At 45.3% G+C, this 23,485-nt stretch overlaps 1 protein-coding gene across 2 annotated transcripts in view; it reads left to right on the forward strand.

The window, feature by feature from the left end:
- The window catches only part of DNAH10 (dynein axonemal heavy chain 10), a 147,671-nt gene that overhangs the window by 64,891 nt on the left and 59,295 nt on the right, over window positions 1–23,485 (forward strand). For both annotated transcript variants that reach the window (XM_067701117.1, XM_067701116.1), the window contains exons 29-40: window positions 331–564; window positions 2,089–2,312; window positions 7,894–8,163; window positions 8,310–8,493; window positions 10,162–10,296; window positions 11,463–11,615; window positions 13,793–13,981; window positions 15,400–15,546; window positions 16,127–16,318; window positions 17,947–18,065; window positions 19,643–19,801; window positions 22,862–22,997. In XM_067701117.1, the coding sequence (XP_067557218.1) occupies window positions 331–564; window positions 2,089–2,312; window positions 7,894–8,163; window positions 8,310–8,493; window positions 10,162–10,296; window positions 11,463–11,615; window positions 13,793–13,981; window positions 15,400–15,546; window positions 16,127–16,318; window positions 17,947–18,065; window positions 19,643–19,801; window positions 22,862–22,997 (2,142 nt within the window). The remainder of the gene's footprint in view (window positions 1–330; window positions 565–2,088; window positions 2,313–7,893; window positions 8,164–8,309; window positions 8,494–10,161; window positions 10,297–11,462; window positions 11,616–13,792; window positions 13,982–15,399; window positions 15,547–16,126; window positions 16,319–17,946; window positions 18,066–19,642; window positions 19,802–22,861; window positions 22,998–23,485) is intronic.

The raw sequence follows: 23,485 nt of genomic DNA on the forward strand, positions 1-23,485 counted from the left end.
GCTCCGGGTCTTAGTTGTGGCACGCGGGATGTTTGTTGCCACATGTGGGATTTTAGTTGCGGCACGTGGGATCTAGTTCCCTGACTAGGGATTGAACCCCGGGCCCCCTGCATCAGGAGAGTGGAGTTTTAGCCAGTGGACCACCAGGGAAGTCCCTGAAGGTGCTTATTTAAACACTTAACAGTTTTTGCCAATTTGGCCTCCCTGAAGGCGGGGTTCTGGTTTGTCGGGTTTGCTCTGTTGTGCCTGGATCCTGGCAGATGCCCACCCGGGACAGGGGCCGGGCTCCTGCTTCCCTGGCTTGACAGCTGTCCTCTTGACCTTGTCCAGATCATGGGCGAGACCTTGAAAGACCCCGTGATCAAGAGATGCTGTGAGGCCCCGAACCGCCTCAAAGACCTGCAGAACATCAGCGAGGGCCTGGAGAGGTGCCAGAAGAGCCTGAACGACTACTTGGATTCCAAGAGGAACGCCTTCCCCAGGTTCTTCTTCATTTCTGATGACGAGTTGCTCAGCATCCTGGGCAGCAGTGACCCCCTCTGCGTCCAGGAGCACATGATCAAGGTCGGCCCCCCGGGCCTCCCAGGGGAGGGGTGGCGTAAGCTCTGTAACTGCAGCTTGTTGTATTCAAGTCTTCCACACAGTTCGGTTCAACCCAGGGGTTTAAGACTATGAACCGCTGCTGGGGTTTTTATTTGAAGCATAAATCTGATGAAATCCACTGTCGTCTGAAGCCACACCAGCACTCAGCTGCTATCTGTCGCTCTTTTTCCACAGTCCCCCAAACAACATTTTTTAGAGAAACTAAAACAATACAGAAATACACAAAGACTAATATAGTAAGCAGAGAGACAATACAGGATAGTGGTATAGCACATCCAGCCAGGTTGTCTGAGTTCGAATCCTGACTCTACATGGATTTGCTGTGTGACCTTTGGCAAGTTACTTAACCTCTCTGGGCATCAGTTTTCGTATCTGTAAATGCAGATAACTCCAATTATAAAAATTTATAACGATAAAGATTAAATGGTTAATATTTGTAAAGTACTTAGAACAGTGCCTGACTTACAGTGTTGGCTAAAGAACCTTATCTGCCACCCAGAATTGACACTCTTATTACCAGTTAGTCATATTTGCTTTGTCTCTTTTTTTGTAAAATAAATTTGTAGAGATAAAGTTGACATACTCTTCATTCCATCCCCGTTCACAGTTCTTCCTCCACTTTCAAGAGGCAGCCACTATCATGGCTATGATGTGATTCCTTCCAGCCCATGTTTTCATACTTTTACATAAACTTATGTGTATCTGTGAGCGATATTGAATGGCAGGAAACACAACAGACAAAACTATCTCTTATGATAGAGAATCAGAGCTGGGCCAGGAGTAATCTTTGGTCAACTAATCAAAGCTCTATATTTAGTATCAGCCCAGAGCAAGGTTTCTCAGCCTTGGCACTATTGGCATCTTGGGCCAAATAATTTTTTTCTCTCTCTGTGTGTATATGTGTGTGTCGGGGGTGGGAGTGGGGGGCTGTCCCGTGCATTGTAGGATGTTCAGCAGCATCCCTGACCTCTACCCAAAAGATGCCAGGAGCATCCCTCTCCAGCTGTGACGACCAAAAATGTCTCCAGACGGCGCCCAGTGTCCCCTGGGGGCAAAATCATCCGTGGTGGAGAACCAGTGTTTTCGAGCAATTCCTTTATTCCAAATAAATAAAGCACTAAGGATCAAGTACTTAATGCAACACTTTTCCTTCGGTGAATGCTGATTTCAGCTGGTCCGTATATCCAGATACCTCTCTATATCAGCATATACCCTAGAATCTCAAGTGTGTGTGTTGGGGGGGAGTCTGTCTTCTCTCTCTTTCTTTTTGTTTAATCTACCACCGACCTTTGCATAGTTCAGGATAAGCGAAAGTACCCAATGAACGTTAGTCATTGAATGAATGGACATCTATTTAGCATGTGGTCTCTGATGCTATTGCTGGCATCCTGGCAGCGCTGATGTGTGATGAGGCACTGCAGGCTGTTCTTTGATTCCAGAACCCAGGGAAGGTATTACAGGGTGGCTTCTCTCACTGTATTGCAGATGTACGACAACATAGCACTGCTGAGGTTTAATGACGGGGACAGTGGAGAAAAACTGGTGTCTGCCATGATTTCAGCAGAAGGAGAGGTCATGGAGTTCCGGAAGATCATCCGGGCCGAGGGGCGCGTGGAGGACTGGATGACAGCAATTTTGAATGAAATGCGAAGAACTAACAGGCTAATTACCAAAGAGGCTATCTTTAGATACTGTGAAGACAGAACCAGGTAAGATTGTAAATGTGATTGTGTGTTACTTTATCATATGTATGGTCATAATGAATCAATTTTCAAGGTTTGGAGTAGATCAACTGACATTTCAAATGAGGTTTTCTTTTCCTGCCGTAGCTAAATAAGCTGATGTATATCTGTCCTGTAAGGATCACCTCGTATAGCACGTCTCAAAGTGTGGTCCCCGGACCGGCAGCATCAGGGTCCCTGGGAGCCTGTTAGAAATGCATATTCCTGGGCCCCATCCCAAACCTGCCCCAGCAGAAATTCTCGAGGGACTTCCCTGCTGCTCCAGTGGGTAAGACTTCATGCTCCCAATGCAGGGGGCCCGGGTTCAATCCCTGATTGGGGAACTAGATCCCACATGCATGCCGCAACTAAGAGTTCACATGCTGTGACTGAGAAGTCCACATGCTGCAGCTAAGATCCCGCGTGCTGCAACTAAGATCCCGCGTGCTGCAGCTAAGATCCCGCGTGCTGCAACTAAGACTTGGTGCAGCCAAAACAAACAAACAAAGAAATAAATAGATATCAGAAAAAAGGAAAGAAATTCTCAGGGTGGGGCCCAGGGATCTGGGTTTTCACAATATCCCAGGGGATTCTGAGCTCAGGTGTGAGAACCTAGTGACCCACCAGAGACCAGGTGTTCATTAAGGTGGATTCTATGTGTAGGTTAACGGGTAAAGTTGTTTCTAAAGTAGTTGATGAATTTCAACCATTCTTTGATTTTTGTGGCCTAGAAGCTTCCAAGCGCCGAGCTGAACCACGCCTGACCCTAGTGGCTAAGAGGGCTGAACTCAAAGCCCGCAAAGCATCTTTGGGTAACTTTCCAGGAGAGCTGTGTATTTGGCAGGACCTTTGTGCAGACACAAAGTCTTTATTATCATGAGAACACCGTCCTCTTGGTTTCGCCTGCTGCCTTTTTGATTTTGCAGACTGAAAATGTCTGTTTAAATAAGTTATTAGAACAGAGCATAATATTTGTCTGATTAGGATCCTGCTTTTTCTTAGGTTCTGCACCATATAAAAAAATTGGTACCTCTTTATATAATCAGGTGTCCATTTATATATATATATATATATATGTACATACACTCAGTGGTGTATTAGTAAACTAGCTCTCTGGGGAAAAAAAAGCTTTGCTGTAGAGCCTTTCCCAATTCCCATAGTGTAAATACTCCCACATGTCTGATTTCAAGAAGGCTAAATGGAGGGAATTCCCTGGCAGTCCAGTGGTTAAGACTCTACCCTTTCACTGCCAAGGGCCTGGGTTCGGTCCCTGGTTGGGGAACTGAGAGCCAGCAAGCTGCGTGGCATGACCAAAACTTAAAAACAAAAAAACAAAAAAACGCTGAATGGAATAATGGTAAGAAGTTTAACACGCCGCTTGCAAAATTCCTGAATATTTGTCAGTTACCTCTCATGAGCTGATAGGAGGTGGCCTTAACCCATCATGGGCTGTATTCATTCATTTTACTAGCGTTTACTGGATTCCTGCTCTGGGCTAATCACTGTGCTTGATTCTGTTTCAACACTGAACTAGACAGAAACCGCTGCCCTTCAGAAGCGGAATATCTAAAAATCTCTGCAATGTTCCCAAATTGCATGAATTTTATATCCGCATTTATTCATTTTATTTGCCTCGTAACTGCTACTTTGCCAGGGTGTTGCTATGTGTGACAACGTGTGGTTGGTGGAAGACAGAGTTAAGAGAATTCAACCTGATTAATTGGGAAATGTCTAAGCCACCCTTTCCTCACCTAAATACCGCTCTGCTAAAGGGCACTTGTCGCTCCTAATGAAGGGGGTGAGCCACTGAAATGATAATATCGATTTACGTGAGCAGACATGTTTCAGCATCACTGAGAGCACAGGCCCAGGTGTATGTAGCCCCAGAGCACACCCGCTGTCCTGGGATTTGCCAGACACCATCACGTTCATCTTAGCTCTGCCCTGAACCACTTGATTTTCTCTGGTTATAGTGTTTCCACCTCTCCTGATTTCCTACTTCTCAGGTTTGTTGCCTTTCGCAAGATCCATCTTTGTTCATTTCAGTACCGTCCTCTGGACCTCCATCACCTTCGTTACATCTCTCTTGTGTGTCGGGAACATAACTATACATACTATTTAGGTTTTAGAGGCACCGCACAATTTTAACACAAGACATTAAAGCCAAATACTTTTTATTGTTTTAAATATTCTTTAAAATTCATTTTGCCATTAATTGTCCATCATCAAGATAATGACTCGTCATTTGCAGTCACGTTTACTGGATTGGAACTTATAGCTCTGGGTCCATTATTTTTTTAGGTATGATTTAGAAGAAAAGTTTACCCTAATGTGTTTCAAGGCACTTACCAGCTTTGGAAATTAGTATGTCAGTAGGGGAAATCCAAGCGGCTGATAAACATGTGAAAAGAGGAAAGACTTCACTGGTCATCCAGGATCTGCAGATTAAGGCCGAATGAGATATTGTTTTGTTCACCTTTCAGATTGGCAAAAAATTCAAAAGAATATAACGCCTAGTGCTGGAGAGGGTGTGGTGAGAAGGACAGCAGTATGCATGGCTGGTGGGGGGACGGATTGCTACAATGTTTTAAAGTAATTTGACTTTTCCTATTAAAATAAACTATCAGAAAAATGCTTTTGTACTGGTCGCCCTGCACTTGGGATTCTGGTGCATAACACTAGAAGCCGCTCTGACTCCTCAGGATGTGCATAAAGCAGGGTTTCTCGCCATCGGTGCCGTTGACATCTGGGGCCGGATAATTCTTTGCTGTGGGAGACCGTCCTGTTTATTGTAGGATGTTTACCAGCATCCCTGGCCTCTAGCACCTACTAGATGCCAGCAATACCCTTTCCCCCAGTTGTGACGACCAAAAATGCCTCCAGACAGTGCCAGACAATGTAGAGAGACGTTTACTGTGGTATCGTTTGTATTGGCAAAAGAACTGGAAGCAACTTGAATAGACATCAGTGCGGAAACGTCTGCTTAAATTGCGATCCTTTGATGCTCTGAAATATTGTTTAGCTTTGACGAGGACCTGGTCAGACCTATGTCCGTTGACCTATACGCATGCCCACTAGAACCAATAGGTGAGAAAAGCAAGGTGCAGTGTAGCTTGTGTTCCCTGATGCCGATTTTGGAGAAACAGCCCTTACAACCCCTTCTCCCCATATTTGTGTATCTTGAACTTTGAACAGGTCTGTATGAGAATGGAAAAGAGTGCCGAGTGACACTCAGGAAACTATAACAAGGAACCACGGGGGTGTGTGGTCAGAGATAATTAATATTTTTGTTGGAATTTTTTTTTTTTTTTTTTGCGGTGCTCGGGCCTCTCACTGTTGTGGCCTCTCCCGTTGCGGAGCACAGGCTCCGGACGCGCAGGCTCAGCAGCCATGGCTCACGGGCCCAGCCGCTCTGCGGCATGTGGGATCTTCCCGGACCGGGGCATGAACCCATATCCCCTGCATCGGCAGGTGGACTCTCAACCACTGCGCCACTAGGGAAGCCCGGAATTTTTAAAAATTAAAAAATTCTTACAGTATGCCCATAATGTTAAATAATTTTTGAACATCTGTAAAGACACATCTTTAAAGTGATCTGGCATCTTTTACACAGTCATGCACCTGTAACTTTTTCATGTGCATGTCTCTGTTGGCCTGGTGTTTTACTATCTGGCCAGAAGAGTTTTATTCTCCTTTGCTTACCTGCAGCTTATACTTTGCCTTCCCTATTCCAGATCAAAGAAATAGATTTTTTTTAAAATGAAGTATAGTTGATTTACCATATTGTGTTAGTTTCAGGTGTACAGCAAAGTGATTCAGTTATACACACACTCATATATACATTCCTGATTCTTCTCCTTTATAGGTTACTACAAGATATTGAATATAATTCCCTGTGCTATACAGTAAATCCTTGTTGCTTATCTATTTTATGTATATTGGTTCGTATCTGTTAATCCCATACTCCTAATTTATTTCCCACCTTCCTGTTTAGTAACCATAAGTTTGTTTTCTATGTCTGAGTCTGTTTCTGTTTCATACATAAGTTCGTTTGTATTATGTTTTAGATTCCACATAGAAATGATATCATATGATGTTTGTCTTTGTCTGACTTACTTCACTGAGTATGATAATCTCTAGGTCCATCCATGTTGCTGCAAATGGCATTATTTCATTCTATTTTATGGCTGAGTAGTATTCCATTGTATTAGATTGCTTCCGTGGCCTGGCTGTTGTAAATAGTGCTGCTGTAAACACTGAGGTGCATATATCTTTTTGTTTTGGCTGCACCGCGCAGCTTATGGGATCTTAGTTCCCTGACCAGGGATCGAACCCACGCCCACTGCAGTGGAAGTGTGGAGTGTTAACCACTGGGCCGCCAGGGAAGTCCCCATATATCTTTTTGAATTAGAAGTTTTGTCTTTTCTGGATATCTGCCCAGGAGTGGGATTGCTGGATCATACGGTAACTGTATTTTTAGTTTTTGAAGAAGCCTCCATACTGTTCTCTGTAGTGGCTGCACCAGTTTACATTCTCACCAACTGTGTAGGAGGGTTCCCTTCGCTCCACACCCTTTCCAGCGTTTATGTTTGTAGACTTTTTGATGATGGCCATTCTGACCTGTGTGAGGTGGTACCTCATTGCAGTTTTGATTTGCATTTGTCTAGTAATTAGCATTGTTGAGCACCTTTTCATGTGCCTGTTGGCCATCTGTATGAAAGAAATAGATTCTTTTTTTAATATTTTAATTTTATTGGAGCATAGTTGATTTACAATGTTGTGTCTACACAACATTGTAGTTTTAGTATGTACAGCAAAGTGATTCAGTTATACATATATTCATTCTTTTTTAGATTCTTGTCTCATATGGGTTATCACAGAATATTGGGTAGAGTTCCCTGAGCTATACAGTAGGTCCTTGTTGGTTATCTGTCTTACATATAGTAGTGTGTGTATGTTCATCCCAAGCTCCTGACTTATCACTCACCCACAAGTTTCCCATTTGGTAACCATGAGTTTGTTTTCGATATCTACGTCTGCTTCTGTTTTGTAAGTAAGTTCATTTGTATCTTTTTTAAAAATTAGATTCCACATATGAGTGCTGTCATATGATATTTGTCTTTCTCTGTGTGACTTGCTTTGCTTAGTATGATAATCTCTAGGTCCATCCATGTTGCTGCAAATGGCATTATCTCATTCTTTTTATGACTGAGTAATATTCCATTGTATAAATGTACCACGTCTTCTTTACCCATTCCTCTGTTGATGGACATCTAGGTTGCTTCCACGTCTTGGCTACTGTAAATCGTGCAGCAGTGAACATTGGGGTGCATGTATCCTTCCGGATTATGGTTTTTTCCGGGTATATGTCTAGGAGTGGGATTGCTGGGTCATATGGTAGTTCTATTTTAAGTTTTTTAAAGGAAGCTCCATACTGTTCTCCATAGTAGCTGTACCAATTTACAACAGTGTACAGCAGGATTTCCTTTTGAAAGAATTAGATTCTTGACAGGACCGTTTTCGGTCCCAATCCTGGGAAAATCTCGTTGAAGGTGTGCTTTTCCCTTAGGGTCGACTGGATGCTCCTGTACCAAGGGATGGTGGTGCTGGCCGCCAGCCAGGTGTGGTGGACCTGGGAGGTGGAAGATGTCTTCCGCAAAGTGCAGCAAGGGGAGAAGCAGGCCATGAAGAACTACGGCCAGAAGATGCACCGGCAGATTGATGAGCTGGTCACTCGGATCACCATGTCCTTAAGCAGAAACGACAGAAAGAAATACAACACCGTCCTCATCATCGACGTACACGCCCGAGATATAGTTGACTCTTTCATACGGGACAGGTAGGGACCTGCCTAGGGCACTGGCGTCTCGAAACCTGTCTTTTGTCGTCCTCTGGCCTCTCTCAGTGTCTCTCCTTCCTCCCCCTTGTCCACCTTCTGCTGCATCTCTTTCTCTCTTCACTTATCCCCCGTTGCTCACCTTCCAGCATTCTCGAGGCCCGGGAGTTCGAATGGGAAAGTCAGCTGCGGTTTTACTGGGACCGAGAACCAGATGAGCTGAACGTCCGCCAGTGCACGGGGACCTTCAGCTACGGCTACGAGTACATGGGTTTGAACGGGAGGCTGGTTATCACGCCCCTTACGGACCGGATTTACCTGACTCTCACTCAGGTGATTGGCAGCCTGGGTCTCTTGGTGATCGTTCACCTGGGGTTATGTGTTTTTCTCTAAGGGTGACTGTGTTAATTGTGATGGTGTACTGGGTTGACCAGTGTCCCCTACCCTGCCCCAAATTCAGGTCTGCTCGGAAGCTCGGATGTGACCTTATTTAGAAATAGGGTCTTGGCAGATCGAATTAGTTAAGGATTGGGGGGAGAACATCCTGGATTAGGGCCCTAATACCAGTGACTGATGTCCTTGTAAGAAGAGAAGAGAACACAGAGACACAGAGAAAGTGATGTGAAGACGGAGGCAGAGACGGGAGGGATGCGGCCACAAGCCAGGGACACCTGGGGCCACCAGAAGCTGGAAGAGGCCAGGAAGGATCCTCCCCTGGAGCCTTCGGAAGGAGTGTGGCCCTACCCACACCTTGATTTCAGACTTTTAGCCTCCAGAACTGTGAAAGAATACATTTCTGTTGTTTTAAGCCAGCCAGTTTGTGGTACTTTGTTACGGCAGCCCCAGGAAGTTAATGCTGAGAGTAAGGGATGTTACACTTTCAAAATCTATATAAAAGAGTTTCCATTTGGAATATGACCTACGTGCCACCTTTTGGGATTGGGCTGTTGCAAGTTCAGGTGGCCCCTAAAACCACCCTCCGGTTCAATAGTTTGCTAAAAGAAATGACAGAATTCAGTAAAGCCATTATGGTCCTGGTTATGGTTTTCGCAGCAAATGGATACAGATCAAAATCAGCAATGGAGGAAGGCATAGGACAGGGTCCAGGAGCTTCCAGCCTTCAGTTTCCTCTCTGATGCAGCTGTCCAGACAGCATCATTTCCTCTGGCAGCTCTGTGTGGCCGCACGTGTGAAGTCCTGCCACCCACGGAAGCCCACCGAGCCTTGGTGGCCAGCGCTTTAACTGGGGGCTTGTCATTGCAGACATGACTGACCCCCTGAATGACTGACCTTAGTCCCCAGACCCTGCGGAAGTTGACCTGATGATACCATGTGGCCCAAGGCTCCCACCATAAATCACATTGTTAGACTGTCCAGCGTGGCCCAAGGTCCCCAGATAAACAAGGACACCCTTCTCAGGCAGGGCATTCTGAGGGCTTAGAGGTCAGCTCCTAGGGTGTAGAGACAAAGGGCCAAACCTTTCTTTGGGCACAGTTAATCCTTCCCTGCACAGATGTCCATGTTTCCATGAGCCTCAGCTCTGGGAACTGCTATAGGCACTGTGCTCAGGGTGGGTACAGAGTCCAGCATATTGCAGAGTCCTTGGTTCCTATATAATGGGGGGCCGGGTGGGCGGTGGTCAGTGGAGGTCAACGGAGAAAGACAGAAAAGAAATGTTAAACATGGTGACTGTCAGGGACTTCCCTGGCGGTCCAGTGGTTAAGACTTCGCCTTCCAATGCAGGGGGTGCAGGTTCGATCCCTGATTGGGGAGCTGAGATCCCACATGCCTCAGGGCCAAAAAACCAAAACATAAAACAGAAGCAATATTGTAACAAATTCAATAAAGACTTAAAAAAAAATGGTGACTGTCAGAAAAGGTGAGTGTGAACTGGTCCATTGCCATTTATATACTCCTGCACAGACTGTCACAAACTGGGAATTGACACCTGTTTCTTTCCGTGAATCAGACAACGTATGTTTTGCATTTGGCTTCTAACAGGCGCTGTCCATGTATCTGGGTGGGGCCCCTGCTGGCCCAGCAGGTACTGGCAAAACTGAGACCACCAAGGACCTGGCCAAAGCCTTGGGCTTGCTCTGTGTTGTAACCAACTGCGGCGAAGGCATGGATTACAAAGTAAGGCCCTGGCGTCACTTCTGGTACGGTCTTCTTAGGCGGAGAGCTAAAAGGGGGACAGCGTGGGAAGGCATTTCACCCCATACGCTTCCATGAGATGACATGGTGACAGCTGGAGGAACATAGTAGGAAACGTTTCACCATCACAGTCTAGGAACTTGGCTGTATCTCTTTGTTAGCAGCATGTAGGGCAAGAGTCCCAAACTAAATGCCCACTGGAGTCAGCTAGATAGTGTAAATGAATAAAGCAGCAGACAGACGATAGAGAGTGGTGGGGACTGCGGCCAACTGGAAAGCAAAGCTCCATCTAAAGGGGGAGCCGCTATTGCGCTTAGGTCAATTGTTGCCACTTGGAAAAGTGGACCCAGTGTTAGATTTTCCAGCATCTCAAGAGAAGCCAGAAATCTGGGTTTTTACGTTAAAATCCTTAATTTGTGAAATCCTTGAACTTAATTACAAAACAAAAATAGAGTCACAGATGTAGAAAAACTTACGGTTACCAGGGGGAAAGAGGAGGAGGGATAAATTGGGAGATTGGGATGGACATATATACACTACTCTATATAAACTAGATAACTGGTAAGGACCTACTGTATAGCACAGGGAACTCTACTCAGTACTCTGTAATGGCCTATATGGGAAGAGAATCTAAAAAAGAGTGTATGTATGTATATGTATAACTGATTCACTGTGCTATACAGCAGAAACTAACAAAACATTGTAAATCAACTATAGTCTAATACAAATCTTTAAAAAAATCCTTAATTTGTGAAATCCTATGAGTGGTAGCTGGCCCACGAGAGGCCTTGGAAGTCTTGCCAGGAAGACCCACTCCTGGGGTGGCTCTTCTCTGCCAATCTGATGAGCGTCATTTGCTTTTTTTATTTTTTATTTTTAAAATTTTTATTGGAGTAGAGTTGCTTTACAATGTTGTGTTAGTTTCTGCTGTACAGCAAAGTGAATCAGCTATACATATACATATATCCCCTCTTTTTTGGATTTCTTTCCCATTTCGGTCACTACAGAACACTGAGTAGAGTTCCCTGTGCTCTACAGTAGGTTCTGATTGTCGTTCGCTTTTAATTTAGAAAATGGTATCCATACATGGATTGCTTGCAGTTTTCAAGATGAAAATTGCCCTTGTCCTGACACTTCTTTCATCCCAGGCCGTCGGGAAGATTTTCTCGGGCATGGCTCAGTGTGGGGCTTGGGGCTGTTTTGACGAGTTTAATCGCATCGATGCCTCCGTGCTCTCAGTCATCTCGTCCCAGATCCAGACGATCCGAAACGCTCTGATCCATCAGTTGACCAGGTTCCAGGTGAGGATAAGTGTGAAGCCAGCCCGGATCATGTCCCCAGGCTGGGAACGTGCTGAAATATCAGGTGGTGGACAGTCGTCTATCCAGACCAGGTTCCCCCTAGATGAAGATTTGCCCAACTTCTGCCTTCAAATGGAGATAGTTGGGTTTCCCCAAATTATCAACATCTTTGATAATTAAGGACTGTAATAGTCTAAGAACTTCAAAATAATTCCAGACATGTGATCCATAGTTACAGACGGGTAGGGCAGGATTCTCAAATAAGTGATGTGTAAGGCCCCCTTTCAAGGTCAGGAAATATTCTTCCCAAATTTGAGAAAAAACGACTTAAAGAAGAAAAATCAACATTCCATTCAATCAAAATATCTTCAGTAGAAATTATCACAGTGAACAAGAACATTTGCCTTCGTACTTGGTAAAATTACGGCACTGTAATGAGGAAGATTATTAAGATTGTTATCAAAGTGAAAAGGCAAACTTAAAAATTTTTTGAGAATTTACTAATCTCTCCCCGTCCAACAATACATTTGTAGACTCAAGTTTGGGATGTCTGTATGAAGTTACATCAGATTAAACTGGTTGAGAGTTTGGAGAAACAGGACCGTATGTAATTTAGGTAGCCCAGAGTGAGTTCTCTGACAACAGAGACCAGAATGGCTGGACCGTTTCCCTGAACTGTGATCCCAGCTTGCTCTACTGCTCCTCCGGCCGCTGTCCTTGCCCCTGCGTGCCCTGAACACTTGTCACTTTACGCCACTTGCTCTACAAACATTCCACGCCCTGGGACACCATATGCATCCCTATCTGCTTGGAACTGTCCTTTTTTCTCCTTCACCTGAAAACTCCTGTACATCCTCCAAGGCCCCACAGAGCCTCATTGGGAGATTCAGGACCCAAATTCAGCATGGGTTGGTGAGGATTCCATTGTGGGCACCTCTGCGGCCCTGCACCCCGCCTGCTTTCTCCCTGGACCTCAGGGCTCATGGTCAAGAGATTATGTAAACTGGGTACTGTTAAACATTTGAGGATTCTGGATGGATTTCTATTAATTAGTTCTTCTGAAACATTTTAGGGCTGAGCTTACTACTCCCATGGGAGACACATTGAGCCTGCAATGTGTTTGGGTTTCTAGAAGCTGTTTTGTTTTGTTTTGTGTTTTGGGCCGTGCTGTGTGGCATGCAGGATGTGGGATCTTAGTTCCCTGACCGGGGACAGAACGCACTCCCCCTGCAGTGGAAGTGTGGAGTCTTAGCCACTGGACCGCCAGGGAAGTCCCTAGAGCCTGTGTTTTTAAGAGCAGGGCTGTGTCTTGTCTCCAGAGGTTGATCTGGGACTCACATGAGATACTGAGGCGTGGGTGAGTGTAGTCTCAGTGCAGACTTGAGAGACAAGACAGCAGCCTCCATCTCTGGGGAGCATCAGCTCTCAGGCTGGGCTGCCCTCTTGTCCCTGAGGCAGGCTGTGCCTCATAAAAATAAAACATCTGTCGTCTGTCTCTCTGGTGGACCATGAAAAGAAATAGAACAGTAAAATCTTAGTAGAGAGGAAAGTTAAGACAGTTGAAATTCAACTGTAGGCTAAAGAGACTCAAAATATAGAGATTTCTGCATTTTGTTGGTCCATGGGGCCCCTGGAGGACACAGGCTGGTTTCTTGAAGGATGCTGAGGTAGGATTCTGTCGGAAGGGTCCAGGTGACACCCAGGCAGCCAGACCAGCATGAAGGTGGGAATGGGGAGAGAAGTGACAGCTAACATGAATGAAAGTCCACTTTGCACGAAGCAGTGGGCTGGGTGCTCTTGAATATGTTGTCTCGTTTAACTGCCACAGCCTTGCAGAGAAGGAAACAGAGACTCAGAGAGGGTAAGTGACCTGTTGGAGGTCACACAGTGCCTCGAATCAACCCCCGGCTGCACACTTTCCCAACAACAGCTACTTCTCAAGTGGACAGACCCTTGATTCACATCAGAGTTTGGGGGTCGGCTGAGGCTGGCACCCCAGAACACTGAGGCCATAAGCACGAGGACTCTGCATTTATCACCGGGAAAGGGCAAGAGACAGATGGTGGTGTCTGTCTTGTACCCATGAAAGGAAGAGCCATGTGGCTCCCCAGGCCTCCTTGCCCCATGGTAGGCTGGCCAGCAGCATAATCCTTCCTTCCTTTCCTCTTGTCCCCTAGTTTGAAGGGCAGGAGATCTCCCTGGACTCGAGAATGGGCATCTTCATCACCATGAACCCCGGCTACGCGGGCCGCACGGAACTGCCCGAGTCAGTGAAGGCCCTGTTCCGGCCCGTGGTGGTGATTGTGCCTGACCTGCAGCAGATCTGTGAAATCATGCTGTTCTCCGAGGGCTTCTTCTGGGCCAAGGTGAGGTCCCTTACCGCCAGGCGTCCCTGCACCCGCCTGGGTCTGCTCGCAGATGGGGGCCCTGGGACATTTTCATTCCGTGTGGCTTTTCAAATTGTTCTGCTTTATCTCTCTCCCTTTTCTCTCTCTCTGTCTCTTTTTCTCTTTTTTAAAGCTGGGAGTGCATCATTTCTTAAAATTAAATTAAATTAATTTATTTGGCCACATTGTGCTGCATGTGGGATCTTAGTTCCCGACCAGGGACTGAACCTGTGCCCCCTGCAGTGGAAGTGTGGAGTCTTAACCACTGGACCACCAGGGAAGTCCTCCCTTTCTCTCTTTTTAAAACTATAACTTTTATTTTGGAATCATTTGACTCACAAGAGATGGCAGCAGTAGTCCAGAGAGTTCCAGGTACCGCTCACCCAGCTTCCCGCAGTGATAACATCAAAACCAGGAAACTGGGACTTCCCTGGTGGTCCAGTGGTTAAGACTTCGCGCTCCCAATGCAGGGGGCCTGCCTGGGTTTGACCCCCGGTTGGGCAACTGGATCCCACATGCAGCACCTAAAAAATAAGATCCTGCATGCTGCAACTAAGACCCGCTGCAGCCAAATAAATAAATAAATAAATAAATAAATAAATAAATAAATAAATAAATAAATATATTTTTTGTGTGGTACGCGGGCCTATCACTGTTGTGGCCTCTCCCGTTGCGGAGCACAGGCTCCGGACGCGCAGGCTTAGCGGCCATGGCTCACGGGCCTAGCCGCTCTGCGGCATGTGGGATCTTCCCGGACGGGGGCACGAACCTGCGTCCCCTCCATCGGCAGGCGGACTCTCAACCACTGTGCCACCAGGGAAGCCTGCAAATATTTTTAAGGTAAAGGATTGTTAGGTTGCTTCTCTGCAGTGTTTTGGTAAAGGCTCTTATTGCCAATCCTATTGTCTATGGATTTTGAGCCGGAGTGGAGAGATCTCTGGTTCTTTGTTTCAATGAGCAAAATCCCCATGCCATCCATAGGGACCAGCAAGTGTTGAATCCTTGATGTAGACCAGGTGGATGACTTGTCCCCAAAAACAGTTACGAGAAAACTTTAATAACATGTTTAGGTTAAAGGAAGCACATTTCTGGAGTGTAATCTCTATGATTTAAAAAGTTGTATGAATTCTGTTCTTTAAGGTGGTTAAGATTTTCCTTGGCTTTCAAGGACTGTCATCCAACTCTGTCTGGTAAGGCTGGTGTTCTTTTAAATTAGGTTGTAATTTATCACTGTTAAAAACGGGGGACCCATCCTGGTATTTGTTGGAGGCAAGATTTGCTGGTTTGTAGAGCAGCTTCATCTGAACATCTTTATGTCAGTTTTCTTTGTGTCATGACGTTCTGGTGTTTTCAGGGCATTTTCTTCATTTATTTTTCATTGTCTTTTATCACAAAAGACTCTGGCCAAAAAGATGACCGTTCTGTATAAGCTGGCCCGGGAGCAGCTCTCCAAGCAACATCATTATGATTTTGGACTCAGAGCCGTTAAATCAGTGTTGGTGATGGCTGGTGAGCTGAAGAGAGGTTCTTCTGAGCTTAGGGAGGTAGGGGCCACATGCTCTAAGTTCTCTGGTTTTTTAATTTGGTTCATGTGTATTGACTAAATGCTGGGATGGAGGTGACGGGGAGCACAGGTATCAAGAGAAAGTTTTATTCTTAGCTGTCACTTCATTTACTTGTCTGGCCTTCATTTGGTCTCTTCTTCATTACATTGTTCTCTTTGAATTTGGCATATTACCATAAGGTCCAGTTCAATGTCTTCATGGTGCCAATGTTTGTGATACTTCAATGATAATAATCAATCTACAATTGCAGGATGATGGGCTGGAGGGGTGGGGGTGAATAAAATTCTCTAGAAAGCACGAACATGAGTTATTTCCTCTTTGCAATAAAAGCCAGAGGGGTGGTCATGTTTCTTTCACACGGGACTTACTCCAGAACAGAGTCTGATCAATGCCACTCTGTGGGCAATAGACTCGTGTATCTCTCCAGAAACTGTACTTGGAATGCTTTATGTTTTGTATTTCATATAAAATTTCATTGTCTACTTCATAAGACGATTTCTAGACTAGCCCTGGGGGCTTTCAGAAACATCTTTGAAGACGTCTGTTTCGTTCCATCCAGGATGTGGTGCTTATGAGGGCCCTTCGAGACATGAATCTGCCCAAGTTCGTGTTTGAAGACGTCCCTCTCTTCCTTGGTTTGATTTCCGATCTGTTTCCTGGACTAGACTGCCCGCGGGTTCGCTACCCCGATTTCAATGATGCTGTAGAACAGGTGCTCCAGGAAAATGGCTACGTTGTCTTACCTGTCCAGGTAAAATGCTGCTGAGGATGAGAGTTCACTGGCTTTTTCTGGGTCCTTTCCATTTTTTTTTTCATTTAAAAATAATTGTGGTAAAATACACATAACATTTACCATCTTAACCATTCCCCACCCCCATTTTCTTTTTCTTTTTTTTTTATTGTGGTAAAGTACACATAAGATTTACCATTTTATCCATTTTTAGTACAGTTTAGTAATGTTAAATATACTCATGTTGTGGTGAAAGAGATTTGCATCGTGCAAAACTGAAGCTCTGTCCCCATTAAATACTAATTCCCCCTCCTCCTCCCTCAGCACCTGGTAACCTCTATTCTACTTTCTGTCTCTAGGTATTTGACTCCTCTGGGGACCTCATGTGAGTGGAATCATACAGTGTGTGTCCTTTTGTGTCTGGCTGATTTCACTCAGCATAGCGTCCTCAAGGTTCATCCGTGTTGTAGCATGTGTCAGGATTCCCTTCCTTTTGGAGGCTGAGTTATATTCCACTCTATGGATATCTCACCTTCCAAAAATGTTTTTGGCATAATGTGATCAGATAAATTAAGTATTTTGTTTTGGGGCCCAACCGTCTAATCTTCTCTCCCCACCCCACCTTTTTTTCCCCCAGAGTCACACTTGAAAAAATTTTAAATTAGATATTACAAGTAAAATTTTGATCATCTGAAGCCTGTGAGATTGTATATGTTGTCTGTAAGCCATACATTATGGCCAGAGTGTTCTGCTCAGGGCGTAAATGCCCAAAGCTGCAGGTTTGGGGTGGCTGCCTCTGGACGGGCCACCTTGGGGCATCAGGCTACCCAGAGGCCTCAGGCCGGGGCAGCGGGTACTGACCACAGATGAGAGATCTCTGTGCACCTTTCCTGGCCCTGGTGGTTTCCTCTAGAGGTGGTTGTTTAAAAAGATGTGTTTTTCGTGGGAATGTAGAATGGTGTAGTGTAGCCACTTCTGGAAAGAGTCTGGTGGTTCCTCAAGAAGTGAAACATAGAGTTACTATATGACGAACAGCAATTTTATTCCTAGGTATAAACCCAAGAGAAATGAGAATGTATTTATCCACATGAAAACTTGTCCACGAGTATTCATAGCAGCATTATTCGTAAGTGCCAACAAGTGGAAATAATGCAAATATCATCAACGGATGAAGAGATAGACAAAATGTGGTCCATCCATACAATGGAACATTATTTGGCCATAAAAAGGAAGGAAGTACTGACATAGGCTACACTGATGGGTGAACCTTAAAAACATGATGCTGAGTGAAAGAAGCCAGACACCCCAAACTACATACTGCACAATTCCCTTTATATCATTCCATTCTTTTGTCAAGAACGGGCAAATCCATAGAGACAGACAGTAGATTAGTGGGTGCCAGGGGCTGGGGGCAACGGGCTTGGGAGACATGACGAGTGAGCACAGAGGTTTTTTTCTGTGGGGGGTGATGAAAATGTTCTAAAATTGAACGTGGTAATGGTTTCACAACCTTTTAAACATACTGAAAACCACTGAATTGTTGAAACACTTTAAATGCGTGAGTTGTACGGTGTGCAAATTCTAGCTCAATAAAGCTGTTTTTAACAAAAAGCTATGTTTTAACCCAGCTGCCACTGCTTGTCCTACAGGTGGATAAGGTGGTTCAGATGTTCGAGACCATGATGACCCGCCACACGACAATGGTGGTGGGGCCCACGGGAGGGGGCAAGTCCGTGGTCATAAATGCCCTGTGTCAGGCCCAGACCAGGTGAGTATGGCATCCTCGGGGAGGGCTTTGTTGCCACGGTGGTTTCACAGTGAGGTCGGTGGCGGTATTACCTAGTCCCACTTTGCTCTCTGATTTCCTGGGAGGTTACGTTTGTCCCAGACACCCCCCTTTAAACCCGGAGCATCTTTTTTTTTTTTTTTAACTTTGGCCGCGCCACGTGGCTTGTGGGATCTCAGTTCCCTGACCAGGGATTGAACCTGTGCCGCCTGCAGTGGGAGTGCGAAGTCCTAACCACTGGACGGCCAGGCAAGTCCCAAACCCAGAGCATCTTAACTTGTTTTATTGCTGATTTAGTCGATATATTTTAGAAGGCAAAGCAGTTAGCCTCTTGTGCATCAGACTGTGAATAGGTTTATTTGTGAAATGAGTATTTCAAAAACTATCTTATAAGGATGTTTTGAAAATTAACTTAGGTCGTATTTTCTTGGCGTTCAGATTGCTCCTGTAAAGTCGGTCAGGACCCCCGGCCGTTAGGCGACACTGTTATGGTATCAGAGTGGCCAAAAAAGTGTCCCCTCCCCAAATGCGTTATCATCACCAGCCCTGCAAGAGCTATACTACTCGAAGGAAAAAGTGATTTCACACTCCTAATATAGAATATCACAAAGACCTGTGGTGAATCGATGCCCTTATACTGAATATGGGTTTTCTGACTTCTCACCTTTCTCCTAAGCAGTAGCTGCATTCCGGAAAGATTTCAGTGCACGCTGACGTTCCAGCAAAAATCTAAATCAAGCCTTATAATCTTTGTGACTTTACCAGTTCTAGTAGGCTGTAAAATCCAGTTGAGTGACTGTCGTTCCTTCTTCCTTCTTATGTTTCTCGTGAGATAATCAGTGGACGATGGCTTACTGATTTTAAGAGGGTTATTCCATAGCCATCCTGTATTTCGTTCTTTAATTAATTCATTGTTAGATAATTTATAGAACTGTCACGTACAGATGTGAGTATAGGTATGCCACGATTATTTTTATTTATTTATTTTGTTAATTATAAACTATGTTTTGTGTGAACTTTAGTTTTCTATAGATGAATTAATCCCACGGCACTGCGGGAATTTACAGGCATTATACTGGGAAATACCCTGTCTGCGTGATTTGTAAAGCCAGCAACGCAGAGCAGATGTCGTTCTGTAACTATGAGGGATTGAACATCGGGAGTTCAAAGGTTTTACGTTATCCTGGTGACTATAATCTCCTAACACTAGTTGTGAAATATTTGCATGAGTGTGCCATATGCATGAATATGTAAATACACAAACATGAAATATACATGAAGGTTAGCGTCTGTTGCCCTCAGAAGTCAAAGCCGTGTTATCAGTTCAGACCTCACTTGTGTTGGGGCCACGTTCCTGGTGAAAGGTGGTTCCCTTGTGTTTAGCATAAGTCATTAACAGAGAGTGGGAAGCCCAGTGCAGAATTTGGATGGTTTGCATTTTAAATTTTGGATTGGATCGAAAACACAGGGGATCTGATCCCCCACATGGGTGACCTAGATTGTTCTCCTAATGTGTTTAGTCTGCCCGAGCCACGGCTGAAGCCTCTCCTTCGATTTAGGCTCGGGCTGGTGACAAAGCTGTATGTCCTGAACCCCAAGGCGATGAGTGTCATAGAGCTCTACGGCATCCTGGACCCCACCACCCGAGACTGGACAGATGGGGTGCTGTCCAACATCTTCAGGGAGGTCAACAAGCCGACGGATAAGAAGGAGCGAAAGTGAGTATCTTTGTAGGGAGGGAAGAGCCTGGGTGGGTTCATAGTGAGTTAGCCAAAGCTTACAAAGAAACAAATGATGTATATAGTATTGTAGTTTCATGCTTGGAAGCAAACAGACTCAGGGGGCTCTGCTCACGAAGGGCCAGGTACCACCTCAGTGCTGTTTATGTGTTGTCTAAATCACGCTCCTTGACTACGATGGATCCCAGCTTACCATGGAGGAAGCTGAGATCCAGGGAAGGGGAGGAAAGAGCTTGCCCCAAGGCCAGGGATTTGAACTTGGGACATCAGAGTCCAAGCCCTCAAACGGGCACCACACCAGGCTGCCTCTACGGCAAGGTACGTCAAGGAGAAGCAACAAAGCATCGTAGAAAGTGCTGGAACACCCTTCAGAGCTGCACTTTCTCACCTGCAGGCGCGGTTGAGGCTGCCTGCCCTGCTCCAATCACTGCCCACCGCGGTGAGGGTCTGGTGAGGCCGGGAGGGGAAATGCTCTATTGGAACATCCGGTAAAAAGCCTTCTCCGGTGTTAGTTGTTCCCGTGACACCTGTCAGGTAAACCCAGGGATGATCCTGATTGTATATTCTAGTCCAACCCCATTAATTAAAAATCCCTTAAATAACGAGTCTAACGTCTCAACTGGTGGCTTTTGGAACAGCCTCTTTTTAGCAATCCTCCCCTGATTCTGGATCAGTCCAGGATTTCACACTGTGCTCGGTTGTCCTATCGCTTTGATGTCGTCTAATTTCAAGCAGTTCCTTGATGTTCTGCTGCACAGAATATGCCCTCGGTTTGGGTTTGTCTCTTGCTTTCTCGTAACTGGATGCAGGCTACGTGTCCTTGCAGGAATCTCTCAGAAGGGACATGGTGCCCTTCTCAGCGTCTCATTGGAAGCACGTGATACTGGTTTGCCCCCTTATTGGTGATTTTAACTTCGATCATCAGGTTAGGGTGGTATCTGCCATTTTTCCTTCTGCAATTGATATGCAAGGTGTGGGGAGATACCCTAAGACTATGTAAATACCCTATATTCCTCGTCAAACCTTCACCCGACGGTTTTAGCATCTATTGATTGTAGCCTGAATCTAGTCTTCCTACGATGCTATAAAATGGAGACTTTCTTTTGGGACAGTTGGTGAAATTTGAACATGGATTGTATATTAGCTAACAGTAGTCTATCGATGCTAAATGTCCTGATTTTGATAACTGTACTGTGGTTATATTAGAGAAGGTGCTTGTTCTTAGGAAACACGTGCTTAAGCATTTAGGAATACAGGGCGTCACGTCCGCAACTTATTTTCAAATGATTCAGGAAAACAGAGAGAGAACAAAAGAGCGTCCATGGGGCAAAATTAACAACTGCCCTCTGGTTGGAGGGCATATGGTACTTCTTTGCACTCGTCTATTCTTGCAACTCTGTAAGTTTGAAATTATTTAAGATAAAAAAAGTTAAAAAAAAATACTGGAAGAAAATAAACCAAAAGGTTAATGCTGGAAAAATCCAACTACTCATATCAGTGAATTAAATGGAAGCAATATCAAATCAGCATTCCAGCACAGTAGAATCCCCCTGTCCAACACAGTCTCCCTCGGAGCTGGGCTTTACTGTGATGTGACCCACTATAGCCACAGAACTGAAGGGTCACGTAGCTTGAACACCGGAGGCCCTGAAGCCAAAGTAGATCTCCTGCCAGGAAGGATGGTGTGTAAACCAGGGCTTTGCAAATGCAGATGCTCCTAGGGGCCCAGCAGGTAGCATCAAGGAGTGAAATGGGCCAAGTTACATGGTATATTAGCTTCTGCAGGGCCTCTGTAACAAATCACCATTAACTGGGTGGCTAAAACAATACCACCCAGAAATTTATTCTTCATCATTTCTGGAGGCCAGAAGTCTGAAACAAAGACGGGGCAGCACTGCCTCTGAAGATTCTAGAGGAGGGTCCTCCCTTGCCTTTGACAGCTTTAGTGACCCCAGGCATTGCTTGGCTTATGGCCGCATCCCTCCAATCTCTGCCTCCGTCTTCATGTGGCTTCCCCCGATGTAAGGATACTTGTTGTTGGATAATCCAGGATGATCTCATCTCAAGATCCTTACCTTAATTATATCTGCAAAGACCTTTTTTCCAAATAAGGTCCCACTCACAGCTTCTGGATAGACCTATCTTATGGGGGCCACCATTCAATCCCGTACACATGGGTATATGAAATCCTTTTAACTTGACCATAAGAGGACTAGGTGTCCAAACCAGCGGTAAATAGCAGCTGATGCTCAGATTTAAGAAAAGAATGAGGTGGACTGGGACACTGTGTCTTCATGGGCAGCTACTACCAGCAGCAGCGCATCGTTCCCACGCGGGAATGCAAGTATGTACCGTCAGACCTTCCTGTTTGCCAGGGAAGCAGGGAATCCAGATTGTTGGGTCAGGTTTCCTGATTCTTAAATGTTGGTGACTAACTCGAATAGTTTATATATATATAAACTATTGTAAGCACCAAGTAGGGTGCCCTATCTCAGATCCTGGTTAGAAAACCCTGTGGGACTTCCCTGGCGGTCCAGTGGTTAAGACTTCGCCTTCCAGTGTAGGGGGTGCAGGTTCGATCCCTGGTCGGGGAGCTAAGATCCCACATGCCTCGTGGCCGAAAAACCAAAACATAAGACAGAAGCAATATTGTAACAAATTCAATAAAGACTTTAAAAATGGTCCACATCAAAAAAAAAAAAATCTTTAAAAGAGAAAAAAAGGGGCTTCCCTGGTGGCGCAGTGGTTGAGAGTCCGCCTGCCGATGCAGGAGACATGGGTTCGTGCCCCGGTCCGGGAAGATCCCACATGCCGCGGAGCAGCTAGGCCCGTGAGCCATGGCCGCTGAGCCTGCGCGTCCGGAGCCTGTGCTCCGCAACGGGAGAGACCACGACAGTGAGAGGCCCACGTACTGCAAGAAAAAAAAATGAAAAGAAAAAAAGGAAACCCTGGGAAAAGACGTTCAACATGAACAGGGAGGTTGCACCAAGTTCCATAGTTGGAAGCCTTACATGGCTCACTTTTCTCTGGTTGCTGCAGGTATATTTTATTTGATGGTGATGTGGACGCTCTGTGGGTGGAGAACATGAATTCTGTGATGGACGACAACAAGCTGCTGACGTTGGCCAACGGTGAGCGTATTCGGCTTCAAGCACACTGTGCCCTGGTCTTCGAGGCAAGTAGTGATGAAAAATAATTTCAAATATGTCTTTCTTTTAATTAAAATTTAAAATGTTTATTTTTTAACTTTTAATTTACATTTGTAATTTTTTAAATTTATTTTTGGCTGCTTCGGGTCTTCGTCGACACGCGTGGGCTTTCTCTGGTTGCATCGAGAGGGGGCTGCTCTTCGTTGCAGTGTGCAGGCTTCTCATTGTGGTGGCTTCTCTTGTTGCGGAGCGTGGGCTCTAGGTGTGCAGGCTTCAGTAGTTGTGGCACGCGGGCTCAATAGTTGTGGCGCACGGGCTTAGTTGCTCCACTGCATGTGGGATCTTCCTGGACCAGGGATCAAATCTGTGTCCCCTGCATTGGCAGGCAGATTCTTAACCACTGTACCACCAGGGAAGTCCCTAAAATGTTTATTTTTAAAAAAATTTATTTTATTGAAGTATAGTTGATTTACAATGTTGTGTTGATTTCTGCTGTTCAGCAGAGTGATTTAGT

Source organism: Pseudorca crassidens, chromosome 12 (genome assembly GCF_039906515.1).
Source record: "Pseudorca crassidens isolate mPseCra1 chromosome 12, mPseCra1.hap1, whole genome shotgun sequence".
In the NCBI taxonomy this organism is placed as follows: domain Eukaryota; kingdom Metazoa; phylum Chordata; class Mammalia; order Artiodactyla; family Delphinidae; genus Pseudorca; species Pseudorca crassidens.